The sequence below is a fragment of the Gymnogyps californianus genome, chromosome 3 (assembly GCF_018139145.2).
Source record: "Gymnogyps californianus isolate 813 chromosome 3, ASM1813914v2, whole genome shotgun sequence".
Classification (NCBI taxonomy): domain Eukaryota; kingdom Metazoa; phylum Chordata; class Aves; order Accipitriformes; family Cathartidae; genus Gymnogyps; species Gymnogyps californianus.
The window spans coordinates 82,333,683-82,353,131 of record NC_059473.1 but is presented as its reverse complement, the minus strand read 5'-3'; the positions used below and the strand labels follow the sequence as shown (position 1 = coordinate 82,353,131).

Sequence of the window (19,449 nt, the reverse complement as noted above, 5' to 3'; positions counted from 1 at the left end):
CACTTCTGGGAGAGGGGAGGCACGGGAGAGAAGCGATACCCAACAGCCTGCGCTGTGGCATGGAGCAGAGCTCTTGGGCCCCCAAGTAGCCAGGCTTGAGACAAACTCCTGAGCGCTTCCTCTTGGAGGAAGCTGGTTTGCTGCTGCTGCCCGTTGCAGAGGCTGCCGTGTCACGGTTTGCAGGCAAAGTCCGGGCTGTGGCCCAGGGGGGACAAGGCTGCCTTCCCCGCTCCCTCGCCCAGGCTCTGCTGCCCAGGGCCCTGAACGGAGGTTCAGTTGAGGGGTTCGAATCCACGCGCCGCTGCGAGCAGCTCTGGAGGTTCAGAGCCGACAGACACAGGGAGCTCTTCTTCCCCTCCTCTTTCCCCTTGGCGGGCCTCGGCATTTTCAGGTCCCCGTGGGGATCTGGCAGTGCTCCCGTGCTTTCCAGGCAGATGGATCGCAGTGGCTGGGTTCCCTGCCCGGCCGTGCCGATGCTGGCATCCGCAGAGCGGGAGGCAGGGCCCGCACAAAGCCAGGGGCAGGAGCATCCTCCAGGCAGCAGGAGGTTTGGAGCAGTATAACCAAGTCACGGTTTGACTCACTCTTCCCTCTGTCTAATGCCAGTCCATTTTATTAACTGACCTTGCTCAGTGCTACAACCCTCACTGCTTGAAATCTGCCCATTTACAGGTCTCCTGTAAATACAGTATAATTCATCTAGTAGTTAGTTTGGATTCTTTTTTTTTTAAAAAAGCTAAATAAGGACTACTGAAAGGTCTCAAAAAAGCTTGTCTCGGCAGCAATTAAACATCCGGCAAACCTGCTTAGTGTGTATGTGCACCGCTTCTCTACTCACCTACTTTCCATCTGGCAAAGCTCATGGTGCAGTGGACTTAACGAGTCATTAGTAACACCTCAGAGCTACTGAAAAAACAGAGCTCAAAGAAATCCTTTATGCTAAGACACACAGTCTCCTTAAGACACAAAACTAAGCCTTCCTTCAAAGTGTGCTTCTGCATATTACTTATGCAAATTAATTCATTACTTTTCATTTATTTAGCAAAGCAAATACAAAATCTGGAGAGAGGGAGCCAATCCTTATGTTGCCATTGCTTTTATATTTGTGATTTTAAAAAATTTAGTAACAAGCAATTAAATCCATGCACACTGGGCAAGTATTTTACTTAACAGGATAAGCTGGTGTTGAACTAGAGGTAGCTATTCCATTGTTCTATTATTAAACACAGACTTTAAGAGCAGTTACAAGCAGCAGTCTAGACTCTAACCTCTCCCACAAGACAGGGCCTCAAAGACATAAATAACAGATTTTTTTCCCAAACCAGTTATTATACCATATTTCAAAAAGTGTGTAGTTGCTCAGCCTTTACAGTTAGAATATTTTACCGAACTACTCTTTCTTGGCCTATCCATGGCCACAGCCGGTTCTTGTTCTTAGATGGCGTAATGGGTAGCTTGGGGTACATACTCACTTTGGTTTTGTTGTATTCATCTTCAAAACATTTTGAATGGAAACCATTTTTCACTTGATTCCACACCATCCCTTATTTATTAAAAAAAGTTTTCAAGGGAACTGCCTCCGAATGTCATGTTGCTGCATGACATTCAAAATTGTATGTCTTGCTGTCCTGCAGTGCACTGAAATATTTTTGCAGTGTTTATTTTAAAATGTAAAAGAATAGAGCAACAACCCAATTTAGACTTTTCCAAAATGATACATTCCCATTTTTGTATATATTTGCACATTTTAATTTAAGATCACTTCAGATGTATGGAATTAAAGACTGGATGTTATTTTAGCCTTTACCATTGAAAAACATTCGTAAGGGAGTTACTAAAACACGAAGAAGTCTAATGTATGTGAAGCTGACATAGTACCGATGTATTTTTAATTACTGGTGTGCTGCATATGCTGTTTAGTAAGATTTCTGAAACAGTTAAATACAGAGATCGTATGCTCTTTTTATTGGCATACAGTCACTACCCATATAAGTGCATTTGTGTCAAAAAATAATTTTCATATTTACAGGAAGTGACGGAATTCCAGTTGTTGGCAGAGTATATAAAGCTTTTCATACACAATCTTTTTTATTATTAGACAGAGAATATAAAATCTGAACTGAAAATCAAATTCAATGCATCATGGAAACTGTATTCCTCAATAGCTTTTCTTAAACTTAATTCTAGTTTCTTTCTCTCAAAAGACATCCTTCTAAGACATCTGAAATGTTTTGCTACCTACTTTTCAAAAAATCCTCACTTTTACCAAGAGCCAACAGTGTACTGAGATTGGATCAATACATCGTTATTTATATCCATACCAATGCAAGTAAAAGTAGCGTGTTGCGAACGCCTCATTTTGCTAAAAGGTATGACTGCTTACTCTATGTAAAAGGACTTAATTGGGGGAGGAGGGGAATGTTATTTATAACTGATTAACTAATTATTTATCTGTAAACAGTGTTTTGATAAACATGCATGTATTCACCAGCCATTAGCTTGCTTAATAAATGTATAGTTAAAATGTGATTCTTTGCACTGAAGCAGTTTACTTCTGCATCTAATTTATGAAAAAAATTACACTGGCAAAAATGCCGCATAGCTCAATTCTAATTTTAGTTAAATGGATTAATCTGTTCATGAAGACATGCCCTGCAAGTTGCCTGTACTAGTATATTTTTTTCTTAGAAGATACAGCCATCAAAGAAATCTTACTTTGATGTTGAGCCTTTTATCTTTTTCACAACTGGTATCATAGCAGACCTTCTAGGCACAGATCTCCAATCTTTTCCTGCATTAACGTTCTTCTGTAACAGTCAAGGGCCTAGGGTGGTGTATTGGTTTTTTTTTAACTAGTATCATTTCACACTCTTGTTACTATCAGCAATAGTTCATTTCCTGAAGAAGGAGGTAATCAGTGACCTCTTTCACTTCATGGTGATATTAAAAACAAAAATTTAGTTACATTGCTGTCTAATCAATGTATTAGCTTTACAGGAATCACAGTTCTCGTAACACTAACAAAAATAACCAGCTTTAGTGTTTACTACACATTTAATGCGTGTGCCAAAATGTAAAGTTAACCTGTTGTCAGTTTTCTAATGTGTACTGAGTGCCATTTATAAATATATTCCATAAATACATCTAAAATACTGAGTCTTGTTCATGTAATATCCCTTAACATTCAGAAACTTCTCTCTGAAAACTGGGTGAGGAATATAGTTCCAGAGCTTAACACTGTCACACAAGATCAGTTAGTCACACATATTCCTAATGGGGTTCAGTCTGTTTAAGTATAGCTTGTATTACAGTGACCCATATTTTACACACACAGCATATATTACTTGCTAGTCCAAATAAAAAGGTTATTAAAAAATCTATTACACATATCTAAAGAAAAAATAAGATGTCTTTTCTTTGTTCTTCCACCCCCCCCAATAGATTAATCTCATCATGTCCATGGATTACATATTTTGACAAGTGTTTTACGTTAAAATCTTTTTCAAGGACTTTAAAAATTTATTATACCAAAAAAGCTGCCTTTTTCTTTTTTTTTTTTTTTTAAAAAAGTACTTTCTACATTTTAACACAAAATTCAGGTGCAAGAATTTTAAACAAAAAATGAACTAAAGAGCTTTATTGACATCACAGTACATTCAATAGTAATTTTAAGAACATTACAGCTGAAAGAGAATGGCCTGTTTTATATTCTTAATAAGCACTACCGTTCTTGAAAAAATGTAATACAAAGAAATCCTATTAGGTATTTAATTCTGAGCAGCATTTGGAAAAAATACACCTATTTACAGATAAAAAAAGGATTCCGGTTTCACCTACATAGCCACAATGTGCCTCTATAATGAGACAAGCCTTTAATAACTCATGGAATTTTTAAACGTCATAGCACTGGTGCCATAAATTCCTCAGCGTTTACGACGAAGAGGAGTCGTTGATCTGAAAAATAAAGGAAAAGGGGTAAAAAGTTAATTGGAAAAAATAAAAGACCCCCAAACCCACACACACTTTAGGCTTAGTAATTAATAGTTTTAAAAGATTTTCCAAAGTTACTTTTGCCTAAGACAAAAAATTTAATAAATACCATACTTTATTTAAAAAAAAGTTCATATGCCGTACACATGAAGACGAATATCAAAAAATAAAAAAAAAGTCAGACAAAATACTTAAAAAGTATACTACCTTGATCGTGACTTAGACTTGTGTTTGCGGCTTGCCTTCTTACCAGACCTTTGAGATTTCTCCATGGAGCATGACCGAATATGCTTCGATTTCTTAGCCTTCTTTTCTTTACTGCTTCCTGGTGATTCAGAACTACTCCTCGCACTAGATTCGGAGCCTGACCGTTTTTTGCTATCTTTGGTAGAAATTTTTTTGCTTTCTTGTCTGGAATCCTGTCTTATTATTTTCACACATATTGAATCACTGCGAGAGAAAGTTCTTTCGCTGTCTCTTTTTCTCTTTAATCTACTGTCGTCATGATTGCCAGGCTTACTTTCTTTTTCCTCTTTTTTGGGCTTATCTTTTCTTTTTTCCTGATCTCTCTCCCTTTCTCTGTTCTTTTTTCTGTCTTTGTCTACACCTCCGCCCTGCTCCTTCTTCCTTTCTTGATCTTTACCCTCACTTTTATGTTTGTGCCTATTTCCAGTAGGGCTTCTACGCTGGTCTTCAGTTTTACGTCTATCCCTGCTTCTGCTGCGGCTCGCACGGTTAGCTCGCCTGTCTCTTGAACGGCTACTACTTCTACGTCTATCCCAGCTTCTCTCTCTCGAAGGACTCCGATTTCTTCGCCTCTCCCCTCTTTCAGCACTGCGATTTCTACTAGATCTTCTCCTTTCCCTTATTTTCTCTCTGCTCCTACTCCTCTCTCTCCTATTTCTGTGGGAGTAACTCCTGCTTCTGCTGCGCCTAACTTTATGTGAAGGCGTCCTACTGCGACTGTGTCTCTTCTTCCTTTTAGGAGAGGAAGAACGCGAAGAGCTGCGACTACTACCTGAGCTAGTGCTATAGGATGAACTAGATACAGTGCTGCTACTGCTACTGCTTCTGCTATTGCTGCTAGTGCTACCACTGCTAGAGCTTCTTGACCCGCTCCTTCCTGTCCTCTCTTTCCCCTCTTTTTTGAGTTCTATATCAGGTGCAATTGCATTTGGAGATCTTTTCTTTTCATGAACCATATCTGCTTCAATTTCTTTTGCTTCCTGCGATGCTGAGTTACTGTTTTGTTCTTTGTTGATAAATTCATTCATCTCTTTTGAAACTTTTTCATTTTGTAGCTTTTCTTCTGGGAAAAAAGTATACAAAAGAAAAATGCAATTAATTTGGAGTAATATGTCAATAATTTCCATACTGTTACTTTTGGCAAAACCAAATTTCCAAGCACCTTTCGTAATACTCATAAGAATATGCTGTCTGCCATCATACCAACTACCTAGCACACAACTTGTTATTTTCTTTTTTTATAATTCTAGAAAAGTTGTCCTCCTGGTTTAGAAAAAGTGTACAACCCAGACACTTTTAGAAGTCCTTGATGTTTCAGTGGTTTAAGACGAAGTTCTCAAATGAATATCCTGGAGCACCAGGACTCCAGAATTCATTTACACACACATACTTTTTCCTCCTGCAACCCTTCTACACACCTGATTCTCCTCTTCTCCTTCCTACAGTGCTCCACTAGCGGTACCTACGCTTCCTGCCTTCCTTCCAGCCCTGTTCATCTGGGTTTGAGTAATCACTGGCTGGTCTGAAGTGGTCCCACACAGTGCATGGGTGGCCTCTCAACCTCAGAACAACATTGGCTGTACCTGTATGTTTTGTAGGCCTCACTACCCAAAAAAGTCTTAGAGGAGTGCCTTCTGCTGTAGTGACACACATTTGTTTTTTGAAAGAAAATAACGGGTTTACGGCGTTTTCCAAGGATAACTTATATTAGTCCTAAATGCTAACTAGTACAAGCAATTTACAGTTTTCCTTGGTTTTAACAGGTTTTATAGTCAATGAATTCCAAGGAAGGGAGGAACAGCATAAAAAAAGAGACTTGTAGATAATTCTTTGCTTAAGACTCAGCTCAAAAGTTAAGACCACAGCATTTAATACAGGTAGATGGTGAAGCTCTTACAAAACAAAAAGTTAACGCCAGTTGGGATTATATGTAAGCTTGGTAGTCAGCAAATACTATAAACATGGTAAGAAGACAACAGAAAAATTAAAAATACATTTCTTGAAAGTAACATGAGTATCAGGCCAAGATTTTCATACAGCAAAATAAAGAAATTCAGACCCTCAGAGCATTTTCTAGAGGTTTCCAACTTTAAAAAAGTTTTACTTATTTCTATTCAACCTAGGATCCTTTGCATCACTGGCCAAGTTTATGTCCCCTTCCTATTTTAAATTGAACCCAGAAAAAAATAACTGACATACAACATTTTTAGCCAAAAAATGGCCTTTTGATGTGGGCCATCAGTTCCTGAATTAACTTAGAGAATAAAACTGCATCCAGAAACCCACAGTGATCCAAATGGCAACTGATGGTCTAATCTAACCCAGAAAACAATTCCATCTGGTCCCCGAGTTATTAGGTAATACAAGCAGAAGCCAATGTATGTTAGAAGATGCTGTACTGTACATTAGAAATCTTCTGCCTTTCCTAAACACTGCTACAAATGAGACCCTGCGTTTACTATTCTTTGGTATTTTGGACGTATGGAATCAGCTTCTTTACTCTAGATTTATATTTCTGTAAATAGACCCATGGAGGTGTCCCCAAACTGACATTTGGCTTCCTGCACTAGGAAGACAGAGGTCATAGGCCACCATAAAGTCACTCTCCATACAGCTATCCTTTTATGCATAATCTTAAAACACTCAGAGACAGGAATATTAAGGAAACCAAAAGTTTAGCTAGTTCAGCCTTTTATTAAGGGATCCATATGTCTTATTTCTAGGCCTTTAAAATAAAAAGTAAAAGGAGGAAATCATCCATCTTAAAATAAGAAAAAAGTATGCTGTCGTAACAGCACTTTCTTTCTCCTCCAGCTTATGAACTTAGATCACGACTTCTTACCATTGTATTCATCTATTGATCTAGACTGCTCTTCAGCAGTTCAAGATGATGACTGTGATACCCTTTTGACCTACATTATTGGTACAAAAGGACAAACCTTACCTTGTATGGAGAAGCAGAAGTAAATCACAGATTTAATTTTTTTTAAATCAAGCCTGCCACCTTCTCAGAGGCTAAGTGTGACCTGACTGGGTTCAAAAATCTTTCCCCGGTATTAGGTATAAAAACCCAGTTATGAAGATGCAGCATATGGAAACAAACCTCAACTACAACTGAGAACAGCAAGTTCAAAGAAACTGCAGCCTCCCACTGTACATTCTGAAAGGCACGCTGCTCAAGATTATGTAACAGAAAAGCAAGCTTTTCAGATGACATGAAATGTGCTTCATATACTTAGAATATACAACTTCAAGGAATCAGGTTTATATAAACTGCAGTCTGGTGCAGAAAGGTGAAGTTTATCCCCCAGTCACAACTGAGAAACTAATAATTTTTAAAATAATTTTAAAAATTCTAAATTTTTTTAAAAATTAAAAATAATTTTTAATTAAAAAAATAAAAAAAAATAAAAATACTTTATACACACACATGCATTTTTATAAAGCCATACTATTATTTATATAGTACAATATCTATAGCATGTAGATATATATGCACCATGTCTGCTCTTTTAACACTGAAGTAGAATAGTTTATGGAAAACACTACATGGATTTTTTTCGTATTAGAAAGAAAACAAGCAAACCCCTTTTTGATCAAGTAGCTTAAACATCTTTTTTGTTGAAACTTTTTAATTAAAGGACATTATTTCTAAATTTGGCTTCATATTTTTTGGCTTAAAATGCATTTTCTCTCCCACCAGTTTACATATACTAAGTAGTAAACTCCATATACAGCAGCATAGTAAGAAGACATTATATGATTTACCTTCTAGCTGTTTTTCTAGTAGTAGTTGCTGTTCTCTCTCTTTTCTCCAAAACGCTTCCTGTTTTTGCCTGATTCTGTGTCGTAATTCCTCATCATCAGTATCAGATGATTCAGAGCCTCTGTCACTCCTTTCATCTTCACTGTCTCCTGATCCATAACCACCCAGTCCACCTGCGTGCATAAAGTCCAGTCTATCACGAGGAAAGATTAAGCTTTGTTCTTAATATTTCTGTGGGGCAAAGAGGAGAGTAACATTGCCCTTCCTTCACTTCCTCTTCTCTGAAGAAGTCACTGTATTCTGGTAAGTGCCAATGTTGTTTGAGTGGTGTGATCAAGGGCCCCATATCTGCATTGATGCTCACTGTCTGGTTCTACTCCTTCTGGAACAGCTCGTCTAGTTTCGGCAAGCAACCACTGTGATCACGGTACTTTTTCCATTGTATGGAAGGGCAAAAAAGCTCCCCGTGGAGATCGTAACAGTGCCTGCCTCTGTATCAGCAACCGGACAGAAAATGCCTGGGACCTTTCCCAGAAGACATCTCTGAAATGACTTCAGCCGCCTCCGTAGTCCAAGGCTACAGAAATTCTGAATGCCATATCAATTTTTCTATATTGATTTAGAAAACACTGCACTTTGACAGGTATGGAGATGGAACAGAAATGGACTTTCTTCTCCCCTAGAGATATTAATAACTACTGGACTGATAAGAAAGATAAAGTCAATTTAAACATCTGACATGGAGATATTTTACTTTCTTTCAGTCTGAGGTTCTTATGATCTTTATTGAGTTAGTTTTAAAACATGTGAATACTTGTGATGATAACATTCAATCTAATTCATTGGAATTCCACGTAACGAACACATAACTGATCACTGACACTGCTGTAGTATGCTTTAGATGATAAAAAGCATGTTGGGAAAGATCTTTTGCTGTTGTGTCTCAAGCTGGAATTTCAATCTCTTTTTCCTGTGTTGTTTCAGGTAATATATGATATGGGAGCCTCTGTGCTTATGTAGCTTTTCAATAAAACAGTAATTCCAAAGATTATAATATTTTTATTTATACACTTCCACATTACTCTTCTATTAACTTGCCCTTCTTGTTTGGATGGATCAAAATAGGAGAAAAATATAAAACAGTATTCCTCTCTCTGAAGACTGCAGTGTGCTTCTGAAACAATCATACTTTGAAAAGTAAATTTATCTAAAGTTTTTATGTATTTTCAAAAGTAGGGCAAGATTCTCATTCACTAACTCACACTGACTAGTCCTTTACTCCAAAAACCATCCCACTTATATCAGTAGGATCACCTGTGGAACAAACAAAGGTGCTGATAATGATAAAGTTATCAGAAAGTGACCCATACTCCTGGGCAATTAAAATCTAGTTTCAAAATGCAATTTCTAGAAATGCAAGGCAAGAGTAAAACTCCCCCTTTAAGCCCTTTCAAAAATAAGGAACATACTTACCGAGTCCAGTGAGGGAAGCCAGTGCACTGGACTGTGCCAGCTGTTTTGCAGGAGCTTTGTATCACATCAACAACAGGAACAACATGTTAACACAAATAGCCACGATTTCATAGTCATGAGTCTATGGTATTGTTAAATCTACTACTATTGCTGTTCTTTGGAGGGAGAGAAGAAACATTAAAAACGCATCATCCATTTAAAACCACTTCTAGATTTTCTGACCACGAAGATTTAGAATTTAACTGCAATTTAATAGTGAACAGAAAAAAAAACAAATATATACTCATAAGTCACTTTCCAAGTTACAGCATCTGCACATAATTTTCAAGTTCCAGTAGTTACATATTTAATTAACTCAGTTATGTTAAAAAAATCTGTTATGTAAGTGCAATACATGTTAATAGTGAAAGCAAATGAATTACTAGTTGAGGACTCAAAAGTGCGTCTCTTTTCACTTCTGAACAGCTAAGAACTTGAGATAAAGATGACAGCATTAAGAAACAGCTACAACTCAAGAGCCATTGACACACAGGTACCATTTTAACTAAAATGAACTGTATGAAAGAAATGGAATAACTGAAGTAACTCACAATACACTGCACAGGACAACAGTACATGATTACTGGATTTGAACTCTACCAAGTTGGATGCATTATACTGGAATTGTTCTTGGGGGATAACTATGGAGGTTAAATGTTCTAGAGACATGCAAATATAGAATATTCACAGAAGAAACTAAAAAAAAAAAAAAAAAAAAAAAAAAAAAAAGAACCGGCATACCTTTAGTTGCTTTACGGTGAACATCTTTGGCCACGTAATAAATTTCTTCGTTTGTGACATCTAAGAGAATCTCTGTCAGCAGCATTTTTGTCAGCATCATCTGAAGAAAATTGTATATACAATTAAAGGCCAAAACTTCTCGAATAAATGCTGCATTCAAATTACATCCATAGAACTTCACTTCTTTTGATGGCTATGAAAGTACTCTCCTGCACGTTTTATTTAATGACTTCTTTCAACAGACATGACTTAAAAACATAAGTCTGAAACTGTTTAAATTTAACCCGATTTCAAAACTTTCAGAACAGTTTGTATTTTGAATGTGAACTGTATCCACATGTATTACAGACAGCTCTCCAGGGCACTGATTCCTAATGTCAAAGATGATACAACAAATGAATATGTAAATCAGAAATGTACTTAGACTGACCCCATTTATTCTTTAAAAAACATAAAGAGCACATTTCTGTCTGGTATGCTGTCTTACTGACCCCAATTCTGCAAAAATCATCAGAGGTTACTTATATATGATTTTATTATTACATATTTACTACAAAAATTGAAATGCTGGTAGCTAGTTCTCCAAGCTGCTCAGTCTGGCCATGTGCTTTACAAAAATATATTCGTCAAACTGTTCGGAATTCAGGGCCTTCATATACAAGGTTTCACTTGTACGATTAACATATAACTGTGATTTCAAAGTACAAAGTTTCTGCAGACACAGTGAAATTGCTGCTGGTCTAGGACTTCGGTTTCTAGCACTTTCTTGCAAGAATACATTTCTTAAATTCCCTTTCACAGGAACTGCGGTTGAAGCACAGATTTTAGATGGGTGAATTTAATCAGTAAAAGTTTTCAGAAATTTGACAAGTTACGCAAAACCACAGAATTAATAACGATCAATGTAAAGATTACAGTCATTACACTCTTTCACTATTGTGCTAAATATGAGTTATATAACCTATATCCTTGTCTATATGAGAAAGACAGCATTATAGAGAGACATGTGAATATAACCCTGCTTTACTGTATGGTGTACTATACCTTTATTGACAGTATCAGGCAGAGAAAAAATGTTTTACTTTGCTATGCCTGAAAAATACAAGCAAATAGACAGAAATACTTAGTGAGAACTACATTACTAATACCATTTGATACTCCTTTTCTTCTTCTGTCATTTCTGGTTCACTTTGCTCCTCTTGAGGAGCTGGGGATGGACTCCTGCTGATTTTCCCAACGCTTACAGCTTCTGTGTTTTCAGCATCTTCGTCTTCCTCATCACTGTCCTACAAGAACAGCATCATACATTTCAGGAAAAACTCAGATGTCAGGCTCATTAGTTTCTATTTATGATAGTCAGCTTGATTTACTTTGTACTGAAATCTGTATTACAGTTACCATAAAACTCTATGTCTTTTCTCCTCTCCTAATAAACATCCAGATACCTCTCTACCCACGAGATAAGAAAATATATAGTTGTCAGTTCACTGCCAGACAGGTACTTAGAACTGCAATCAAATGAGATAACTGCTAAAGTGAAGGCAATGCAAGGCTTCCTAAATGGGCTCAGTTTAGCAAATACAGGTATTTGAATTTGTTCAGCTACTGATTTAGAATTCAAACCTTCAAGACCATGTATGTTCCCAAAATACAGAAAAGAAAAAAGCCCAATTTCATCATTGTTTCTTTGCTACTACAGATCAAATAATATACTTTTACATCTCAGACATTAACAACTTCAAAACACCAAGTAAATATCAACAAAGCAGCAGCTTAATTTTACTTTAAGCAATAGAAACTGTCTTGGTTTCGGGTGGGATAGAGTTAATTTTCTTCCTGGTAGCTGGTACAGTGCTGTGTTTTGGATTTAGTGTGAGAATAAGGTTGATAACACACTGATGTTTTAGTTGTTGCTAAGTAGCGCTTATCTTAAGCTAAGGACTTTTCAGTTTCCCCTGCTCTGCCAGCAAGCAGGTGTGCAAGAAGCTGGGAGGGAGCATAGCTGGGGCAGCTGACCTGAACTAGCCAAAGGGTATTCCACACCATGGAACGTCATGCCCAGTATATGAACAGGGGGGAGTTGGCTGGGCAGGGCAGATCGCTGCTTGGGCTTCGGTCAGCGAGTGGTGAACAATTGCACTGTGCATCATTTGTCTTTTCTTGGGTGTTATTGCTTTTTTTTTGTTATATTCCTTTTCATTACAATTACTATTAGTTAGCATTGTATTTTATTTTACTTTAGTTATTAAACTGTTCTTATCTCAACCCACGAGTTTTACCTTTTTTTCCCAATCCTCCTCCCCATCCCACTGGGAGAGGGGAGGGGGAAGCGGCTGCGTGGTGCTTAGTTGCTGGCTGGGGTTAAACCATGACAGAACAAAGAGAAAACCAGGAATACACAGTCTCTCTTTTGAAGAGACCAAAAAGTTGATACCTTTCAGGAAATACAAACCTGAGCAAAAAGCAAACCCTTCTACTCACAAATTTACTTTTCTGAGGTAACCGTGGGCCATCCCCTTCTTCAGCCTCCTCACTTTCCTTTTTTTCTTTTTTAGACATCTGTGAACGTTGCTGCTCCATCCTCTCTTTTTCCAATTTTTTCTGTTTTTCTCGTTCCATCTTTTCCAGGCCTTCACGAATCCAGGCAGGCAGAGTTCTACGCTTCACAGCATCTACATAAGCAAGGTTTACAGTTTTGTAAGATGAAAAACACCTTCCCCCCAAAAAGAAAAAAAAAAACAAACCCAAAACCAAAGAAGGAAACCCTCCACCCCAATCCAAACAAGCCACACATCTGATTGTGGGGAAAAAAACATTTATAATAGCTTTTTCTTTCCCTTCTTTTTCACTTTATATATTAAAAAAGTGTTCAAATTTTGCAATTCTTTTTAAAACATAGCTTTTATGTTTTTTCATTAAGGAGTGGTTAACATGTACCAATCTGTGGAGGCTCCTGCTTCACAGGCATCGCAATAGGTGAACGCTGTCGGTCTCTGAATGAGGGTCTTTCCCTTCGATTTTGAGGAGGTGCAGGAGGTGCTGGTGGACCTGGCGGCCCTGGTGGTCCTGGCTGCCAATAAGGTGGATGAAATCCACCTTGAGGTGGACCAAAAGCAGCCCCATGCTGAAAGAGTAATGCAGTTTATTTTTCTTCACATGGTAACACTAAATACAGCATGTGTGCAAGTCCGTCTACAGAAATCCATGCAAGTAGGAATCCACGATTTCTAGGCTACTGAGATCTCTCAATCTCTTTTTCTGTGGTCCCCAAGAAACAAGTTTTCCTTAAATATTTAATGAGTAAACTTAGATTTAAGCAGGGATACTAACGAAGCTGAAAGGGCTTCAACCAATCTCCTTTCGTATTGTGCTAAACATTAAGCCCTATAATCACCATCTATCTCCAGCAGTTCCTTGCCAGCTTATCATCATCAGAGCATGCAGTTAAATGAAGAGTATACAAAACTAAGGTTTAAAAGTCTAGCTATGTTAGCAGTCTTTCCTTGTAGCTACAACATGAGGACAAGAATGAAAAGTTCAAGCTTTTATTACCAAAGAATTTTGCACTGTGCACTTTCCAGTAATCATTCACGGATGTTATTAGTATGGCTGATCAAAATATTAAATGCATAAATATGCAAGTTTAGTAAAGACCCTGGGTTCTGAGCAAGCTGTATACAATCCAAAAGTCACAAGTCTTGAGGCATACATGAGGGGTTTTTTGTTTTAATATTTGCTGTCCAGAAATGCCTAATGAAACTATTTAAGAGGAGAGCATTTAGGAAGAAAGTTACAGCATCAAATATTTTTTTATTATATTCTATTGGCTATTTAAGTCACTAGTGCTAGAAGCACTCTTCCACTACAATTTCAGGTCCAGCATCCCTCTGTTATTCACTGCAAAACAAGTTTTCTGTTGTATTTAGAGAAATGAATTTTAAGAGTTGGTCCCACAATAGCAAACAAAGGAAATTATAATAAACTAGTGTATTTGAAAATTATTGGTTCACTTCCTAAAAATATTGCTGAACAAGAGAATTTAATAATAGAGAAAAGTAAGCCGGAAGACAGAAATACATTTCTGCCCATCTTGCCTTGGGTTTGTTTATGAACAGGAGGTAGGTGTTTTAACAGGTACAGTTTGTCATTTATATCAAGAGTTTTGAAAGAAAAATACTGAAAATAGGGGGAAGATCCAAAACTTCTTTGTGTTTAAAGATTTGTGCAATGCTCCCTGCAATTATTAGCGCTAAAACCACCTACAGATTTATTATGCTACGCAACTTATATGCCAGAATGAAGAAAAAAGTGGATGTGGATTTTTTAGAAATACCATTGTTTATTCAAAGAATCACAGTAGATAGATATGGAAAAGATCAATGGATCATCCAGTCTATCTCCCTGCAAATACAGGACTGTTCCCTATGGTACATTATCTAGTATATTTAAGTATATATTTCTGAAATCTTTTTTTTCCCCTCCTCCTCTTCTTTTTTTTTCTTTTTAAACACAAAACTACATAATGTTAATTTATATACTGGAACACGGTGATTCATTTTAATATTGCAGACAACAGCCATTTCTCATTACTAGTATAGAAAGAAAACCCTTTCGCCTCAGAACAGAACTGAAAACTCTAAAGTCTCTTCTGTAAAGTATTTGGTAAAAATGTATCTTAGCAGATAACAGATTCTGTAGATGTTTGTAGAACTGAAGAATGAAAGTCGCCGCTAGATGATATTAGAGGAACACATCCACGGAAGGGACTCTGCGCGTCTACAATATTAAAGCAACAAATATGTTTCACCTGATAGTCAAACTGGTTCACTGGCCCCATTGCAAAGTTATCAGGAGGTCCCCCAAAGTTGTGATTGTTCTGGTTAAATATATGCCTGTTGTCAGGAGCAAATTCCCCACTGTCCTGACTGTTGCTGTCTTCAGATGGAGGAACAATTTCCATTTGACCTGGGGTTGGAGCCATCCACTGCTGATCTGGAGGTGGGTGAGGGGGTTGGTGAGGCATTCCCCATTCTGTTTAGGATTTAGAATACAATTCAGTACCAAGTTAGTATGATTTATATGAGTCACCAATCACTCAGTGTTCTTGTATTTATCACAAGGTTCCTCAAAGCAACACAGATGATAAAGTTATGAAGAATCATCAACCTACAGACTGTATTATACTGTCTCAATAATTTCTTCAACTAAATGAAGGAAATACAAATAGCTGTAGCTGAACTAAAAAATGGGGGGGCAGAACCGGATGGACACAGAGACGCTGTAAATTTGTTTTTATAAATTTCCAGTGATATTGAGTCCACCATAGCACTTACAAATTGTGTAAACTGTTAAAGAACTGCTCCTACTTCTCTATTTCTATGCTGTTTCAACTTTCAAAGTAATGAGCTATTTTATTCCTTTGCATAATAGACTTAAAAGACCTATTATGGAAAGCAAATGGTTTTGTGAGCAGCAGAACAACTGAAACCTGCTTTCCAAAGTCTTGTGTCTTGATAATGGATGATTCCCTGGATTCTCCAATATCTAGCAGAGGTCCCAGCATAAGCTACAGTCACAAGCCCTCACACACAAGTTAAAATTGGCTAATAGAGTGAAAAGGACTTAAGGAACGAATTAATAGCTCATGTGGCCATAAGCTTTGTTGTCTTAGGAAATCAGTCTAAAAATTATGTCCACTATACAGATATTTATAGACTATGACAGAACTACCTTGTAACTTTCACCAGTAACAGAATTACTACCTAGCCTCTCAGGTTAACTCCTACCTTTCATCCAGTCCTTTAACAATTCTTTCCATTTTTCTAATTTTTACTGTCCTTCCCATTGGCATGATAACTGGATCCATTACTGTAGCAACTAAAAAGGGTTAACATAGTTTTTCTACTTGATTGTTCTTTTTTTTGTATGTTCAAAGATTGTATCACTCCTTTCACTCTCACTGTCATCCTGGTAGGTCATGTTTAGCTGATTAATCAAATCTTTTTCCAGAGTCAATACTCCTAAAGTATTCTAAGGGATAGAATCCTTTATCCTTTAAGTACAGCTTACAAGAGTTATTGTTCATAAATGTATGTGTTAACATTGACACTATTTAAATGCCTAGTTCACTTCAAGTCAACTGACTTGAAAGCTTGCAAGTCGCATACAACAGATGCTGTTTTCACTTGTGGAACACGAATCCCTTCAAAATGAATTGTCTGCTAGTTACGCAGTCGGTTTTCAGATTGCCATTTTGCTTTTTTATTAGTAGCGCATAAAGGACTTTTGGATCCAAAAAGAAACTTGGAAGGATATGGAGAAAGATGAAGCTTTCTAGAAACAGAGTAAATATGTGAAGAGAACTTTGGCTAGCCATGCATGCTATGATTTAGTCTGTCTGCTGTGACTACTTTTACACATTAAGAATGACGTTGCCTAAATTAAGGGAAGCTGGGTCGTATCTGCATCAGCACGGTCTTTATCAGTGTCCCAAAAAACTGGGAAAACAACATATTCTTTGAATGATATACCCAACGATAACAAAATGCACTGGCACACTGTTTTCCGTTAAGAAAAGGTGTTACATTATTCTCACTCCTAGATCTAAGCATGCACGCAGGCTTACTAACTACCTTGCTCACACATTTCAAATTGCATTATAGTGTGGTGACATAACAAATCTTTCAGAAAACAACTTCAGAAAAATTCTTAGCAGAAAATACCCAATCTCTACCCCATGCTTGTTGCCAGTGTTATTTTATGACATTTTAAAAAGAAAATGAATTTTTGGCCAAAACTGAAGTTTTGAGGAAGTTATAAAGAACTGAAAATAATCGATACTAACAGAAGCGTTCAACCAACTTTAACTTACAATAACTGAAAAATTATGCAGATGACAATCAGATACTAAGTCAAAAAGGGCAAATACTAAGTATAGAAAACTTGTAATAAAAACATATTTTACACACAGAATTTTGCTCATCTCCTTTTTCAAGATTTTAAGACACCTAAAGCCAGCATCTGCCAGTTATATTGTGAACTCATTCTACATGTCAAGGTCATGCCAGAAGCAGGTATTACACTACAGGAGAGGCCAACAGATGCTCTTTAATTCTGAAACATCCTGTTGCCTTCAGTGCTGCTGTTCCTAGTGCAGTGGGATAAGCAACAAAACACATAACACATAAGAATAAGATCCAGGGATATAAATATATATCTGCAATTCACATTTTATCTTTCTACAACATTCAGGGACAGAACAAGTCTTTTGCATATGTATATTATAAAACCAATTTCTTTATTTTATATAGAGATTACTGAGTTGGGTTATCAGACCTTTGTGCCTGTACTGCTACCCATTTTGTGGAACACCTGACTGAAAAGTAGCAGCTGTGATACTCAATTAGTTGATGCTACTGGTAGTTTTGCATCTTGAAACCTGAGGGACAGGGCATATTTACACCCAAAAATGTCTGACAAAAATAAAATTTCATTACATGAAAAAAAGGAATGAATGGGAAGGAAAACAAACCTGGCTGCCACATTCTGTTGAAGTTGGGATCCCCCTGAAAATTGTTATGGTTGTTTGGACCAGACTCTATTCCTGAAATATCCTGTCCGTTTGGCATCATTCCTTGTTGTTCCACTACACTCTGTTGCCCTGAGGCTTCTCGCTGAGCAATCCATGCTTGAGCTAATGCAGCCCAGTCAATCTGGCCTAAAATAAACAGAGGAAATTTAAAAGGTTAGTATTCACATGTCTGAAGTTTAACACTGTTTCTCAATTACACGTCTCACTGCTCAAGAGAAACGGGCAACGTTTACCTTCAGCAAGTACCATGAGCACCATTAAAACTTATTCACAGTGTACAGTAAAACAAACTGAACGCAAATGTCAGTGTACATACTTGCTGAAGTAGAGTTTCTCTGCGTATGTTCAAAATGCCATAAGGCAGATTATTTTAGGTTCACATTAGCACTGAATGGGTGGTAGTAATTCACTTACGAAAAAAAGTGTACTAATTTTGATATCAGAAAGAAATATATGTAGCCTTAAATTCTAAATTCATGAAGATTCAAGTGCAAGAAAGATACAGTTAGAAAACTACATTTTGCAATGTATACTCTTCGTATAAACCCTGATTTCTGGAATGTTATTTTATGTTACAGTTCTCTTTCTCCTTTTTTTCTTTACTACCGTTCCTATCAGTAAGTAAATAAATTGCACTCTCAGATGAGGACACTAGAATGTCTTCTGCTCATTATCAAGTCAGGAAATCTCTCTAGTGAAGTTACAGAAATTGAAGTGACAGAAAGCAATGTAAAAGGAGTGTGCCTGATCACTCTGCCCGAGTATTAAATACAAGCCTCCACTCTTTTTATCCATTTCTGTATTTCTCTTGATACTTTGAATTGTTGTCACCTCACTCTCAATTTAAGGTATATTATTTTCTATTATTTAAAAGGGGTTTTTTTTGGTGGGAGAAAAAAATCCAAACAATGATCATGATCATCACTGCTGTAACCTAAACCAAGTATCATACTAATCTTCCAGTGAGAGCTTTTCTGTGTATACATCTGCATTAGTACTTCTGCCACACAGGCACTGAATAAAAAGCGGATTTTCTCAAATAAATGATTCAGCTTGGCTAAAGAACTGACAGGGATACAGATTCTGTAAAAGTACATGAGGTCCAAATGTTGATCTGTATGACTGGTAAAATGTTGATAATTTGTCCAGGATAACTCAGGTTGCTTCCCTGTATTTTGCATATTAAATATTAACTATGTCAAAACATTTGGAATCGATGTATGTTTTCTATTTTTTCTAGTTGTTCAGAAAAGCATCATAAATGTATTATCTTGAGAGCAGCTACAAAAAAGCAACTATCAGTCATGCTCTATAACAAAGATTCAAAAATTCAAATGACAACAGATTAAAAAAAAATTAATCCACAAAGCTTTCTATATACTTACTTGGATCTTGCTGGTGCTGAAATGACTGCATCCACTGCTGTTGGTTCAAAGGCCATTGCTGCCAAGGTTGTCCACCTTGATCCCACATCTTTTAAGTCTTTATACAGTCTATATTTCAACTAAAAATAATAGTTGTATGTTTAAATAGATGCCCATGAAATATCACATAACTGAAACTTACATAACTGCAGATATAGTTAAGCCTTGCAAAGCAAGCT

General features: G+C 37.0%; 1 protein-coding gene across 3 annotated transcripts in view; it reads right to left on the bottom strand.

Moving 5' to 3' along the window:
- Positions 1-1,948: 1,948 nt before the first annotated feature.
- PNISR (PNN interacting serine and arginine rich protein) overlaps positions 1,949-19,449 on the bottom strand; it is a 30,983-nt gene continuing 13,482 nt past the window's right edge. Inside the window, exons 2-12 of one of the 3 annotated variants that reach the window (XM_050893082.1) lie at positions 19,232-19,350; positions 17,787-17,972; positions 15,063-15,286; positions 13,193-13,379; positions 12,737-12,927; positions 11,404-11,541; positions 10,256-10,355; positions 9,476-9,529; positions 8,005-8,175; positions 4,198-5,299; positions 1,949-3,954 (exon numbers count right to left, since the gene is read on the bottom strand). In XM_050893082.1, coding sequence (XP_050749039.1) covers positions 3,924-3,954; positions 4,198-5,299; positions 8,005-8,175; positions 9,476-9,529; positions 10,256-10,355; positions 11,404-11,541; positions 12,737-12,927; positions 13,193-13,379; positions 15,063-15,286; positions 17,787-17,972; positions 19,232-19,319 — 2,472 coding nt within the window. In that variant the 5' untranslated portion in view covers positions 19,320-19,350 and the 3' untranslated portion in view covers positions 1,949-3,923. Of the gene's footprint in view, positions 5,300-8,004; positions 9,317-9,475; positions 9,530-10,255; positions 10,356-11,403; positions 11,542-12,736; positions 12,928-13,192; positions 13,380-15,062; positions 15,287-17,786; positions 17,973-19,231; positions 19,351-19,449 lie in introns of those variants that run through there. The other 2 variants (XM_050893083.1, XM_050893084.1) reach the window with 2 other exon arrangements.